This window comes from Urocampus carinirostris, chromosome 6, assembly GCF_059441175.1.
Source record: "Urocampus carinirostris isolate Australia breed hairy pipefish chromosome 6, RoL_Ucar_1.0, whole genome shotgun sequence".
NCBI lineage: Eukaryota > Metazoa > Chordata > Actinopteri > Syngnathiformes > Syngnathidae > Urocampus > Urocampus carinirostris.
Genome location: NC_142354.1, coordinates 45241294 through 45257228, shown reverse-complemented (window position 1 = coordinate 45257228; position 15935 = coordinate 45241294). Strand labels below are relative to the sequence as shown.

Here is a 15935-nt window from a genome sequence, read left to right as displayed (position 1 = left end):
ACGGCTTGAGAGGTGCCCTTACATATGTTGGCACAAATGAAGTCTGTCCTGGAGTTTGGGGAGCCCTGAGTTAATCTAATCACTTGGACTGACTTTTGGAGTGACTCAGCAGAGCTAATCGGTTTCTGTCCTGGAGTGTTCCGCGGAGGGCTGCAGACGACTCCGATCTGCTTGTCACTCTGATTGAGGACGATGTTTGCGAGAGGGGATAGCAATGACGGGCACTTGTTCCCGCGCCAATCCCGGCCGGCCCGCTTTATCTTCAAGAGCGATGCGAGGGGAGGCGAGTCACCCCCGTACCTCGCCACAGCCTCACCACCGGCTCATTTTACTCTCTGATAGACCGCAAACACGACCACAGCGCAGTCATCAATCCGCCTAGATTGCGCACCCGTCTAGCCCAATTATCAAGCTATCGTGCAGTGCATCCTGTGTGTGGTATAGGGCGCCTGCCCTAAGACTGGAGGTCACAAGTTTGAGCCTTGGCTGAGTAATACCTAAGACTTGGTGTGAAATGCCATGTTTTTGTGAGATTGTTCACATTTCCAACTAAATCCGAGTTCACCGAAAGCACCGTTAGATGAAGTGCTCATTTGAAAGTTATTGTGCTACAGGAGGCAGAAAGGAGTTGTCTCCCAAATATAGATGAATCAAAAACCTCACTTTCCCTCCATTGATAGATAGATAGATAGATAGATAGATACTTTATTCATCCGCTTTGGGAAATTCACATTTCCAGCAGCATCCCTGAGCTGAGAACAGTACAATAATAAAGCCAAAAGAATACAATATACAAATACCCAGTGTGACGTGCAAATGCCCACTGTAGCGTGTTATATAGAGTAACTAAATAGTGCTTCACAGAATACATATTGCAGTAAGATTCGGTAATATCCAATGTAGGTGGTGTGGTTTAATGTGGGCCTTTACTCTGCCGGGTGGAGTTAAAGAGCCTCATGGCATGAGGAAGAAAAGATCTCTTCAGTCTGTCCGTAGTACAAGACAGTGACAGCAGTCTGTCGCTGAAACTGCTCTTCTGTCTGGAGATAATGCTGTGTAGTGGATGCGATGGATTGTCCATGATTGACCTCAGCTTTTTCAGTGCTCGTCTCTCAGCTACTGTTGTTAGGCTGTCCAGCTCTTTGCTCACAACAGAGCTCGCTTTCCATGTTTTCGTCCGCTATGGTGTGTTGATTTCTACGCTATGCAGAAGATCATTGAAACTGAGCAGCTGCGAGAGATGCCTGAATTCGACTCCCTGCAAAATCGGACTCCCCTTTGACGCACACTGACAGTGTGTGGCGATCATATAATGTGATTATTAAGGAAGATTGATTGGCAATGGAAATTTATATTATAATTGCAAGTAAAATCACCTAACGGAAGCATTTAAATGCTGAAAAGAAGGGGACCAAGTACTGAGCCCTGCAAAGACCATAGGTAAAACTTAAGGGCTCGCAGGTAATATCACCATATCTAACACGTTGCGTCCTATCAGAGTTCCTGAGAAACCAATCCATTTTTCCAGCTCATCTAGTTAGATAACATAGTCCGATTTGCCCAACGCATTACTAAGATCCAGCAGGATAAACAATGATGATTCCATTGCCAGGAGATTCTTGTGTATTATTTGCTATTGCAACATCCATTGCAGCCTTCATATAGGTTTAAGATCAGGGGATGGTGTAATAATAGTCTGTGGTTTGCAATAATCTGCGGTCTGTGCACCCCTTGACTTAACTACCTTAACCAGGGCTGACTCAGCAGAGTGATTAGACATTAATCCTGACTGCATAAAATCAAAAAGATTATTCTCAGAGATAAAATCAGTCAGTGCAAAAACGTTTTACTTTCAAGTTCTTTAGAAAGCAACGGTAGGTTCGTCACAGGTCTATAATTACATTGGCGTCCGGGTCAAGGTTGGGTCCTTTGAGCGGAGGCTTAATGACAGCGGGCATAAAAGCCCCTGGAACAACACCTGAGAAGACAAAGTGTTGGTAATATTCAAAACTGAAGGTCTGAGGGACCCCGAAAAGATATTTAACCAGTGAGCCCCTAACTGGGTCAAACAGGCAAGTAGTCAGTTTGAATGTACACATCAGCTGTATACAATTATCAACGCATCATTTTTGCTGGGGACGCATAGTGTCAAATCAACGTGCGTCCCCGGGACGCAACCTTTTTGCCACAAAATTGTCATTATTACCCGATTCCTTTTTTTTTTAACAGATTTACCGCACTCCAAACTTTTCGTCAGGCAGATCCGGCAGATGTTGTTTTGGTCTCGCGGTTCGAGTTTTCGTCTGCACGCCGATCTCGAATTGTGTAGTGAAAAGTCTCTTTTCAGAGAACAGGCTTTTTTGGCTCAACTCATTCAAGAGAGCCGGCTCTCCAACGGCTCACTTGCTTTGATACATTATATTACGAATGATGATGTTGTATAAAGAAGTGAAGAAAAAAAGGAAGTATAAAAGGAGAAAATGAAAAAAAAGACAGGTTTGTGGTTATCCCTTTCATCGGTGAATTACCAACAATAATTTGATGCAGAAAATGAATTAACAATTTGATGATTAAAACTGAATGAATATATAGATTTTTATTATATATTTGTCACCGATTTACAATTTCAACCTTAATAACACTAAATTTTTGGGACCCATAGATCTCTGTTGGGACCAGTGTTCCCTGTAATTTTCCACGGGTCTGAGCATTCACGCAAAGTTGATGAGCAACGCTTGAAACAACAGTGAGCAGCCATAATCCCAAGTGTGGCAAGATAATTCATGATCAAACATGTCCAAAACTTGACATCACGTTACATTTTGCTGAGTTTCCGGCAATGCAAAATGATTTTTCTCTTTTGAATGAATTGACAAATGTACAATTGCAAAGCTTGTACAGCCTACAAACGTTGTTTGTTCTTACAATTCTTTCACAAGATATCCATTTCTTTTGATCTCCTGATATATTTTGTCGCATAATATTAACATTTTTGGGGGCTTATATAGTCGGTTGCAAGATACGTAACTGTAATCACATTTTTGAGTGGAAGTACAATGTTGGCCACAAGATTTACTTGATATCATTGGAAATTATTTGAATGCGACACAAACTTTTTCTTCTTTTTTCCGGTTTTTTTTTCTCCTTTTTAAAAAAAAAATCCTTTAAAAACAATCTCATTGTGTTTTTCCGAGCTGTTACTTTTTTCTTTTTTTTCTCTGTTTACTTTTTTTCCTACATTTCTTTCTTTTCTTTTTTCTGACTTTTTTCTAAATTTTTCCTTCTTTTTTTCTCTTGCTTTTGTTTCTTTTATCTCAGCTTTTCATTTTGGTATTTTTTTCTTTTTTGTTCTATTCCCCCCTTCCTTTAAGTCATTCTGTGCATAATTTTACATAATATTTGGTCGTGTAGGGATGAAAGAAGCAAAAACAAGAGCCGTTTAGGACCCGAAAGAGCCGATTCCTTTTAGTGAGCCGAGCCGAAGAAGCCGGTTCTCGACCAACTCTACTAACTTTACTCAACTTCGTTCTACTCTGACTCGACTTCAAAATACCGCATTTAGGACACATTGTCAGGGGAACCCGTGTATTTTGACCTTCATGCACTGTAGCTTTGACTTAAGTAGCTTCTTAATTAGTAATTCTGAGCCCTCATTTTTGTGCGCCGGCTCGATTTTCTTGTGCGCAGAGAATCTGCGAGCGGTGCGCAATTGCGCATGCGTGCAGCTTAGAGGGAACACTGGTTGGGACCCATAGATTTTTGAGCATGCGGGTCCCCGGGACCCATCACTTTTCACAGCTCAAATGAACACTGGTAAACGCTTGCACATTAAGATTGATAACATGGAAAAGGGAAGAAAAACAAAAAGTAATCAACATAGCCCAAATCTGCTTCTTCTCCACCATCTGTAGCCACTTATTTGGAGCTCATTTACTATCTGATGTTCTCCAGCCGGCTTTTGGTGCGGATCAGACACGGGTTTACCTTCATCTATTTCCTCGCCAACACTGAAAATCCACCCCGAGAACTCCAACGCTGTCACACCTGCGCGACTTAGTTTGCAAAAAGCCGAGCGAGCGCTTTGGGCTGGCGGCGGCCCTCGCGCGGCCATTTGGAAGCGTGAAGACCCACATTCGGGATTACGCCGGATTACAACTCTGCACATTCACCTCGGGAGGATTCTCCCGGCTCAAATTGAGTCAAAGGTTCTACCGTTTTGATTATCACACGGCGGTGGAAATCTGGCTCAAACAAACAAGCCTTTCTTTGAAGTATTTACAGTTTTTGACTTTTTTTCCTCTCTTTGAAATCACTTATAACCTTTCTTTGAAAAGCTCTTTTATTTGTGTTTGTTGAGAATTTGAATTAGAAAATGTATTATTCTATTTAATTAGCCACGAGCGGCTGCCTTTTCCAGCAGCTGCCCTATTGTTTTATTGTCTGCTCCTATCTTCGGTGTTTTTTTTTCCCGTTTTGACAACTACACTATGGATTACTTCTATCCTATGGGACGTGGGTTTTAGCGCACAAAAATGCGTGTATTCAAGGAATTTCAACTCCTTGCCCTGAAGAATTCTCGTGCCGGCGTGACTAAGGGGCCTGTCGTGGAAGAAGAGCCGGAGCTAGCGAAGCGGCTAGCGGCGTTATAAGTCTTCGGTACCATCCGTAATCATGGTTAATGCGAACTCACGACCAAATAAGATCATCGAGTGCTGGTGGAAAACATCGAAGCGCACAGGGAGCGCAGTTGCTGTGTTTTGCGGAAACGTGGCTCATGTTTAGCATTCCGGACGCTAACGTGTAGCCACCCGGAGCTACCCGGAGCTATCCGGCTTCAACGCCGCTAAACAGAGACAAGAAAGCTGGGGGGAATCTGAGAGGAGGCGGACTTGCTAACACGAGGTGGTGTATCCCTGGATTTTCACAAAGAAAAGATTTCCATCTGCCGCAGGGATGTCGAACTTTTGGACTGGCGTGACGTCATCCACTCCGCTACAAGCACATGTTAATCTGTTAATAAACAACGGGGTAGACTGCTGGAAGTGTGAATTTCTCTACAGGGATGAATAAAGTATCTATCTATCTATCTATCTATCTATCTATCTATCTATCTATCTATCTATCTATCTATCTATCTATCTATCTAATTCTATTTGCATGTATTTTTTCCTTCTACAGTGAACGTCCAAACGACTTCATTTTTCAACTTTGTTTTATAATAAACCTCATTCATGTCGAGCAACTCAGTGTCTCACAACAAAATGTTCATGAACAATATATATGATTTCAGGAAACACATGTACAATATAACATGTTAAACTATATAAATAAACATGTTTGAAAAAAAAAATAAATATTTTTTTGTATTTTGTAAGGGAAAATACGTCAGTTTGTAAGGGCACAGAGCACACTCAATTTTGGGGACCAATAGATCTCTGTTGGGACCCATAGATTTTTGAGCATGCGAGTCCCCGGGACCATCACTTTTCACAGCTCAAATGAACACTGCAATTAAAATCTACCAGAATCGAAGATAGATACTATTACAATAAGCCCAGATATATGTGTCCCACCACTCGCAAAGTACATCTAATATTAACTCGTGTGTTTAAGGAGCTGTAACCTTACATCCACATGTCTTTGTTGCACTACTGTCCACTGTAAATTCAATAAGCAGAGTAGAAAATATGTCAATCTTCAGAAAGGAACCTTAAAAAAAATCTATATTCAGGAGAAAAAAAACCTGTTCCAGACCAGCAATCCTGTTTTAGTCTCACCTATTGATTTCCTGGCACCCATTGTGCCTATCATGGGTTTTCCGTGTCCGAGATCTCATTAAAGCAAAAGCCTACAATAGAAATCCTTAAATGAACATTTCAAGCCCATCCAAACATCCTCTTGCCCTCATTCCCTGGGATAGAACACAATTCCCGTAGAGAGACTGCTAAGCTTGTGTACAGGCACAGATCTTTTTCTTTGTTTATTACCTGGCATCGGTGACACAGCGCCTCTGCCGTCAAATGTACCTTGCAGATTTAATTAGGCGCTCGCGAAGCCGGCGAAGGTACGCCATTGATCGGTGGCAGTAGGCGAGCGAGACGTCGAATGGTAAGCGCCGCCTGCGAATCGATGCCGTGTTTTGCGTCTAATAAGACACCTGTGTTCCTTTTTGGCCGAGCAAAGGCCATCATGGCCGCCAATAACACTTTCTCCGCTCCTTGGCTGGAGCGCCACTCCGTCATGATGAATATCGATCCGGCTACAACAGACCTGGGCACTCCGGTCCTGGAGGGCCGTATGTTCTGCATGATTTTTGAGGTTTCTCTGATCCAATACAGGTGATTCCAATCACCAGTATCGTTAACGAGCACTTGCTAGCTTGCTAACGAGGTTATAATTTGTATCACCTGAGTTAAAGAAGAGCAAACTTCAAAATCTGGCAGGACGTATGGCCCTCCAGGACCGGAGTGCCCAGGTCTGAGCTACAACCAGTTTCGGTAATAAGGCCATTCTAAATAATGCTGTCACGTAATGGCGTTATTTTTTTCAGTAACAGGGTAATCTAACTACTTTTTCCGCCGTTACAACGCCGTAATCCCTACTGACGGTCAAAAGCTGTGGGTTACTTTAAATGAAGCAGTTTTCCGCTTATGTCACATCTTTTCGGATCATGTAAGCGTTCAAAATAGCGATGACCATATAGTTAGACAGCCATCACGAAAACAGTATTTACTAATGCCCCGAAAGAAAAGGCGATGAGGGCTGAGTTTTGGCACCACTCGGCTCGTGTTATTCGTGAACGAAACAGCTCTTTGAGCTCTTGGAAATGGTAGCCAACTACCTACCAATCGAGGGCCTGTCATATCTGGTGCAGTTGCCATGGCGCCCTGCTGGTTTCAGTCGGGTGGTGCCGGATCCTGGCGCGGTTGCCGCGACGCCCAGTTGGCCCTGCCCATGGGCACCGGCTGAGTCGCTTCTTGACAGTATTTAAACGCGTTCCTTTGAAGGGTGCGTTGCTGGAGCGTTTGTTATACTTGTTAAACCTAGTTTAACTCTGTGAGATTTATGTGAGACTTCTGTTAAATCCTGTTAAATGCCTACTTCTGTGAATCTGCCCGTATTTGATCCTGTTTTGTTTTTGGTCTGATCCGTTTGTTTTTGGACATTCTTTTCTTTTGAATGGATTTCTAATCCATCGATTCCCGGATCGATTGTAGGCCCTCCTCCTCTTCCCCCCAAAATTGTGAGTACGTCTACGCGAATGGGTCCTTTTTTCCTGTTCCCCGCTCCGCTACGTGACAGAGCCGGTCCCCTTCGAAACACTATTTTACTATGGTGATTGGTTAAAATTATTTTTTTTCTGTGATTCTGTGCTGTTGACTTTGAATATGTTGAGGTTAAAATGGTTTTGTATTTTATCTTTTTCTTTGTTGATTTATCTCATCTCATCTCATCAGCCGTACCGCTTATCCTCATTAGGGTCGCGGGGGGGCTGGAGCCCATCCCAGCCATCTCCGGGCAGTGGGCAGGGGACACCCTGAACTGGTTGCCAGCCAATTGCAGGGCACACAGGGACAGACAACTGATTCGCTCATTCACACCTAGGGACAATTTGGACCGGCCAATTCATAAACATTTTAATTTATGTTTTCTGTGTTTTTCAGTGTTAACATTTAAGGATTAATTTAGCTTTATTCACCCCCTTCTTGAGTCATTTTCAATAATTCATAACAAAAGATAAATAAATTGAAGAGCCATTTGGGACCCAAAAGAGCCAAGCCAAAAAAGGCGGTTCCCTGTAAAAAGTCGGAATTCCCAGCTCTACAACGGACCATTCGAGTTAGATTTAATTTCTTAAACTTTAGATTGCTGACAGCTAACATTTTATCCTATTATTTACTGATTATATCCGTGGCTCTTCACGTGTAGGATAAATCTGCTGCTGGATAGTGCAAGAACACAACTACCTGTCTGTACTTCTCTATTCAACTGAATCAAATACTGCTCAGAAAGAAATCAAATTATTTGCCTTGCAACAACTTTTTTTGTTCATGTAACGGAAATGATTACTCTTCATAATAATGAATTACTTTTATTATAGAGTAACTCAAATACTAAATCAGTTACTTTTTGGAAGAAGTAGTGAGTAACTATATTCATTTTTACGCTCCATTATTATGTACAAGTGTGCACAAGCATGGATACACATTAAGAAAGAGAAGTCAAACTTTTAAAACTCTTCTACAATGTTTAAAAATTGGCAACCTGCCCAACAATGGCTACAACACAACAAATCTCTTCTGTTTCTCCCTGAGCAGTTTGTGAATACCGCAGCTGTTTTTTGTTTTGTTTTTCAAACTTTTTCGTCAAGTCATGTTGGAATAATGTACATAAGTTATTCAACTTTACTATAATCTATGTGTGTTACATGTTTGCTTGAAATATTGTGTACGGGGAACTTTTTGAACCCGGTTGCAAGCATGAACTTTGTCTTCTTGCAGCTACCATAACCGATGTTGGCCATTTGCATCTGACCCTTAAACCGTCTGCGGACCCTGTTGTCGATACCTCTTGGCTTGCGCCAGTTTTTACAATCTTGACATAGCGACTCGATTGATGGCGGATGTGACCGCAGGCCAAGTTTCTTTCCTGAAGATAGTGTGAAGAGAGTTAATCAGTCACATTTCAAATAACAAGTAGTTGTCCAAGAACTGGTTTCAATTGGAACATCTAACCTTCAACCGCACCCTTTTCCCCTTAGCAGTCAAAACCACCATGTAACTAGGGCGTTCCTTTCTAAATAAAAGGCAAGCAGAGGGAAGACTGCTTCGGAGTGAGTTGGAGGCCCTGTAACCGAAGCAGTTTACCGTTCACTTCCCTTGCAAGTAAAACCATACACAATTCTCTGTGTCTTTTTGTATGCAGGTTTTTGTTACAAGTGTTGGGTTGAACCTGACAAGTCATTGTTTTGATCGAAGTGCACAATATTGAAAAACTTTAGTTTTCACAATTGGGAATAGTGTGGAGTGTTTTGCACGAACATTTTGCACTTAGCGGGATGTCTGCGCTATAAATGTCACCGGATTATAAAATGCATGGAATTAAAACTACAGTGCGAGCAAGGGTTGAACAGAAAATAAAGAAGTACCATATGTGTGCATTGCTTGATCAGTCCGATTATATCACTGATCACATTTACATAACAATGGGGATTGAACCCGGATCACAGCGGGGAGTGGCCAAACGCAGATATGTGAAGGGTTGTGGATTTCATTAAACATCCAGCTTACTGAGCATTGAAGGGAATGTTATTACTTAAAGTCTTTATGATTTTGCTGTTCTTACTGTTTGTTTTTATTTTGAACTAGCTATGGTTTAAACTGCACAATCCTTTCATGCATTACATTTGAGAAGTGGATTATTTTTGGTGGGGTTCTGGTCTAACCCTAACCCTAACCACTGCACTAGACCACAGGGTTACAGAAGAGACACGAAAAGGCTTTAGGTTTTATCTTATCGACACTTTATTATTACTCACAGTGTCATGTTGTTGACGTTATTATCGAGGCGGGCCGCGGGAATATTGTCAGTCATTTAACAGGTCCGTGGTACAGAAAAGGTTGGAGACCACTGACGTAAAATATTGCACTACCCATTCGCAAAGCCTTTAAATAGTGCACTGAATTCTAAGCTAAATAATGAGGAAGGCATTGTGGGAAGTAATTTGGTTGTCCTGAAATATTTAAGTAAACGCATGGCTGCATGGATTAAAAAAACATTACAGTGCTTAGTTGAAAAAGTGAAACATTTTATGCTCATTTTTTTAAAATCACTTTCTGTTTTTTTTTTTCCATTTCTTTAATATATGTAGTACCGTAACTAAAAAAATAGCGTGGTGTTGAGACTGTATCTTTGGTGGTCTTTCATCCCCATTGCATCCAATGCTAAGCATCTGGACAACCATTCATGTACCTAGCAGCCTGGTGGTTAGGATTTACATGTATATGTATATTACATCTCTGAACTATATGTTCCTGTAGTTTCAAGTACTCACATAGGCACAATTCCTGTTTCTTGCTCAAGCTTTGTTACTCAAACTTGCATCAAGATAGATAGATAGATAGATATATTTATAGATATATTTATAGATATTTGGAGGAGAAGTCATTATATTCTGGAGTGCGATCATCACATTGGTTTCTCATTAAAACGAGACAGACGTTATCCTGTGCTCCTCTGTGTCCTCCTATTCAGATAAATTGTAAATGAATGACTTAGTGCTCCAAGAAAATGTGTCAGTTGAAAAGCTGAACTGATAACAAAACTCCACACTTCAGAAAGTTAAATGCTTTTTCTTCCCTTCTGTCTCTTATGACCATTTTAAATCTTCTAGGAAAATCCATTCTGGGTCCTCCCCGGCTCTATCAAGAGCTCCAGGAACTTCAACATGACCTTGGCGTGGTGGAGGACGTTACGCTACTGGTGGGCACCCTGGAAGGGATTTATCAGGTACCAGCAGGCATTTTTCTATATTGAGTAATAGTCATATCTGTCATTTCTCGCAATTGCAGATGCAAATGATTTCAATTTCCCAGGCTGGTCTGAAAATGTTTTAATACCCCCCAAAAAACGCTCTCTTTAAAGCATAGACTCTCAGGAAGATTATAAACCAAAGTCAAGATGGATATTTTTTGCCTCAAGCTATGTGGTGCCATCGAAAAAAAGAGCCTTAGTTCTCTTGAAGTTTTTCAATATTTTTAGTAGGATTTAGTCCTGTTGGAGTTTACATTACAATGTCCTTTCTATTTGGTGGGATATTCTCGCTGATTTTCATGTTTTATTTTTTTCATTATTTTGAGATCTTTATCCGACCACATCTTTCTGCTGCATATTTTCCTCTTTGTTTACGTTTTATTACTACCGTATTTTCCGCACTATAGGGTGCACCCCCAAAAAATAGTTTTTGGTCCTATATCTTCCATAGATAAGGCGCACCGTATTATAAGGCGCTACAACGGGAACGTCGACAAAACAGTCAGATGATTCAGTCCAACTGATTACCCCCTTAACATTCCCAAAGCTTGCAAAGAAGCAAATGCGTGTCGTAGACACGAGCGGATGCGGTGTCCGTACGATGTCACTCAAATGCATTGTTTCAAATATCATTCGGAAGGTTAAAGTCTCGGAATTCAAGAAATGCCAACCATTCCTTAGTTTCTATTTTCTTTTTCGCTTGCAACTTTACTGTGCATATGACAATAAACACTTGGAATTGAGTTGAATTCACTCAACTCATCACAGCAACATCAAGATCGTTCTAAAACAAGATACCGGCAAAATAGAAAGCCGCATAGCTCACCTAAGTTCTCACGTTCAATAATGATACGCAATCATGGTCTTCTTACAACCGTGAGTGTAGTAAATCCAGGAGAGTAAAATGTTTACAAATACAGACTAATGAAACATGTTTCTTTATGGCGTTGTTTAGCAAGCTTGCTATTCAGTCATCTTTTTCGGCCAATTGCAGGGTTTGTTTTGGCCCTCTAGCCAATCCGAGGCTCCGAATAACTTCAGCCAATAGCGATCGATTTAACGGATGATTGACACATCTTTTTCGGCCAATTGCAGGGTTTGTTTTGGCCCTCTAGCCAATCCGAGGCTCCGAATAACTTTAGCCAATAGCGATTGATTCAAATGATGATTGACACATTAGTTAGCCAATGAAACACCGGTATATAAATCCCAGCATACACCGCAGACTACTCCACGTCCGGGGGAAAATCGAGTCGGCGGCTGTTGCGTAAGTTGCGAGACCTTGCGATTTAATATTGAGCCATATATAAGGCGCACTGTATTATAAGGCGCATGGTCAGCTTTTGAAAAAAATTAAGACTTTTAGGTGCGCCTTATAGTGTAAAATACGGTACCTTGCTTCAAAAAGGGTTGAGAAAACACTGGTTTAAGGGATTATGGTTGCACCGCACATGTGACTTTTGGTGAGTTTCTGCTTTTAAGGCAAGTGTGTTGAACCTGTTTTATCGTATTGACCTTAATTATAAAACACAATTTATATCGACTGGCATTTGCTGCTGTCATGTGTCACGAAACGGGCCGGGGAGCAGGAAGTCGGAAAGCATTAGCGTAGACGATCTGTCACTTTGATTGGGAAAGAAAAGTTGTCCAACACACAAACGGACCAAAAACAAAACAAAGCAGGCTCAAAGGCAGGCAAAATTACAATCCAGGCGTTACTCAGATCAAACAGGCACGAACAGGTCTTCAACGAGGGTTAAACAATGATCTGGCCGCGGGCAGTTCCAAAAAGCGCGCTTAAGTACTCCAAGAGCAATCAGTCAAATGCGTCTCAGCCGGTGTCAAGGGGCGGGGCCAGCTGGGCGCCATGACAACTGTGCAGGACATGACATCATGTACACATTCAGTACATCACTGGGCTCTGCCTGTTTCCACCACTAAGCTGTCCGTTTACATTTGTTAGTGAAATAGACAACCTTTTTTTAAACAACTGTAGGTTGCAGAGAAAGTTAATGTTGCACCCGATTATATTCTAACGGATTTAAAATCCATATTTGTATAAAAGAAAACTATATGGTCATGCTGCACTTTAAAAATAATAGTGAGATCAACTAAATAAAAACAGTCAGTTGGACCTACAATGTAACATTTGGAGCGGGCACTCAGTTTCAGAGCATACTATAAGGGATATATAATAGTATTATAATCATGAAATAGAGTTGTATGTGTTTCCATTTAAATTTTATAATGGTAAACTCTGGCCCCTTTTAAGTTTAATTCTTCATTTTTTATGGATACATTCAACTTATTTACCTCAAAAAAATACAATCATCTCAAAATAAGTGTTGACGTGCATCCTTTGTATTTAGGTTCAGAGTTGGGTAGGGTTACTTTAACTGGATTACTTTCAATTACTTTTGGATTACTCCAATACAAAATACAGTGGAACCTGGGTTCTCGACCATAATCCGTTCCAGAACCCTGTTCGAAAACCGATTTGTTCGATCACGAAATCATTTTTCCCATTAAAAATAATATAAATTGTTTCAATCCGTTCCAACACCCTGAATGTTTACCTTGACTGTTTAGCGTAAACATAAAGCTAACCCAGGCTAATCGTACGTTCGCGTTATCGTGATCTTATGAATAGGATTTCTTACCTTTGTGGTGGTCAGCAGAAAGCGCTTGCACACCTCCTTCATATTTGGCTATTATTTCTTTCTTAAAGGCAATAGTTGTACGCACTACTTTTCTTTTTTCACCTGTAGCAACTTTGCCGCTTGCACTGACTTTCTTGGGAGGCATAATAAGGGGCTAAAACACCCGTAGGCCGCTCAGCATCCCACCCTAGCGTACGCCCTCACGCATTACTGGTGTTCGAACTCCGATTTTTTGACCGAACAGCGAAGCAAGAATTTCTCGAAATGTTTGGTCGGACTCCGATTTGTTCGAACTGTGAGGCGTTCGAAAACCGAGCTTCCACTGTATGCTAATAAAAGACAACGGAAACTAAATATGAATAAAATTACTAAATTTCGAGCAGGTTTGGGGAGAAACTGAATACATGGAAGGGCAAAAATGATGTTGGCAAGCTGTTTGGATTTATTTTCATTTTATTTCTGTCGCATTTTATGTTAGTTTTACCGGAGATCAAAGAGATCAAAGCCAGGAGAGAAAGCTTACCACGTGTTGTGAGTCATCATTGTATTCATATTTAGTTTTGTCTTTTATCAGCATATTAGCTATTGGAGTAATCCGAAAGTAATTGAAAGTAATCAAGTTAAAGTAACCCAACCCAACCCTGTTCATGTTTGATCTGATTTTACTACTGTACATCATCATATATCTAGCAGTATCGTGTAGACCCTTCTATCTACCGAGAGAGCTAACTGTGGTCATTGTGGTTGCTCTCTACGTTCCACCGCATGCTAACGTTCCACCGGATGCTAACGTTAGCATAGCGCTAAATCTCCTGCCCGCTGCTATCAATAAATAGCAGCTTGCACACCCCGACTGAGTTTTCATCGTCGCCGGCGACTTTAATCGGGCATGTTTAAGGACTCTAGTTCCCAAATCCATTCAACACGTGGACTGAGCAATTAGGGAAAAAAAACACTGGACCGTGTGTACAGTAAGATCAAACATCTAGTTGGATCCGCCCATCTCTGTCTGTCCCTCACCCCCTCATGCACCCCCCCTCCGTAGGAAACAAAGCCTATACAACAAATACAGTTAAAACATCTTCTTTGTTCCTTTATCTAAAATTTGGAACTGGAGTCGTCCAATTTCGTTGTCACAATATATCCCATGTTGTAACAATGGCAATAAAGGTAGATTCTATTCTATTCTATCTATGCAACAATTGTTTAAAAGTGAAACGTTGAGTAAGTGTAACTTTGCTTTGTGCCTAATTTACAAGCTACTTCAACATGACAGAGGTTTGTCTTAAGTTTTTGTGACATTTTTGTTTAGTGTTATGCACTTTTTTAAAGGAAAAATGTGTCAGTGGAGTGAAGTCAAGTCAAGTCAAGTCATTTTTATTTGTATAGCCCTAACAAAGAGTCTCAAAGGGCTTCACAGATTATTACACTATATTACACAGACTATTTTTCAGCCGACGAGAAGAGTAGGTTATTCATATGCTATGGAGTAGAAGTGAGTTTTAAGTTTAGATTGAAACATTTCCGCTGAGGTTGCAGATCCGATCTCAGGGGGAAGAGCATTCCACAGCACCGGTGCCCGGATGGAGAACGCTCTCGAACCAGCAGAACACTTCTTTGCTCTTGGGATCACCAGAAGACCGGCGCTCTCAGAACGTAGGCTTCGGACTATGACATAGGGGGAAATCAGATCTGAAAGATATGAGGGAGCAAGTCCATGTATGATTTTGTATAATACTAAGAGAATCTTGAAATCACATCTAAGGCTAACTGGGAGCCAATGCAGGTTAGCCAAAATCGGTGTTATGTGATCGTACTTTTTTGTCCTAGTTAAAAGCCTCGCTGCGGCATTTTGTACCAGCTGAAGGGACTTGATTCTAGACTTCGGGAGACCAGAGAGTAGTGCATTACAGTCATCGAGACGGGAGGTAACAAACGCATGAATTATAATTTCCGCATCCGACTGAGACAGTATTGAACGGATTTTAGCAGTGGACGCCCTGAAATTGTGATGTATCTCTTCATCAGCCTGGCGTGGGTGATATCAGGCCCCCCTACTGATGCAAGAATACTACCCGCTATGTTAATACTCCTCCTGCTGCGTTTGAATAAGGACACTTCCCAGTAGTCTGCTGCGACGACAACCGCACTGTCATCCGCTGCTTAACACAAGTGGAAAAGAATGCTTGTGATGAAATCTGGCAATCAATAAAGAGACTCTCAGGCTAATGGTGACACTTTTGTCTCCCTATGGTAGCACTGCACTGTGTCATCAGGACAGACATGATACATTGGCAATTGTAATCAGTTGTGCTTTGTATGCACTTGGAGAGGTTCGCTATAGCTCGGCCTATTATGATAATCAAAGCGACGCAAAGCATTTACCGTTCAAATGTGGATTTCAAAGCTTCAAACCCGATCGGATGATACCGAGCCTTGCGACACATCGTAATGTATGTTCACTTTTGTCTCCCATCAAAGAACCTGAATACCACTGTGGCCCAGGACTGGTGTTTGGCTCTGCAGAGGCTCATCCGGATCAAAGAGGAGCAAATCCAGAGTGCCAACAAATGTCGCTTACGCCTGCAGGTGCCCGGCAGGCCAGACAAGTGAGTTCGATAACAAAGGCGGAAAACATGTGCATTGATGGTTCTCCAAGTGGAGTTCAGGTAGCACAAGTAGACTTTTTATCGCTATAATACATATTAAATACAATTCACTTCGGGACCGGGTGGAAACATT

At 41.5% G+C, this 15935-nt stretch overlaps 1 protein-coding gene across 2 annotated transcripts in view; it reads left to right on the top strand.

The window, feature by feature from the left end:
- The window catches only part of arhgef10la (Rho guanine nucleotide exchange factor 10 like a), a 284562-nt gene that overhangs the window by 119583 nt on the left and 149044 nt on the right, over positions 1–15935 (top strand). For both annotated transcript variants that reach the window (XM_088339079.1, XM_088339078.1), the window contains 2 exons: positions 10394–10509; positions 15675–15802. In XM_088339079.1, coding sequence (XP_088195205.1) covers positions 10394–10509; positions 15675–15802 — 244 coding nt within the window. The remainder of the gene's footprint in view (positions 1–10393; positions 10510–15674; positions 15803–15935) is intronic.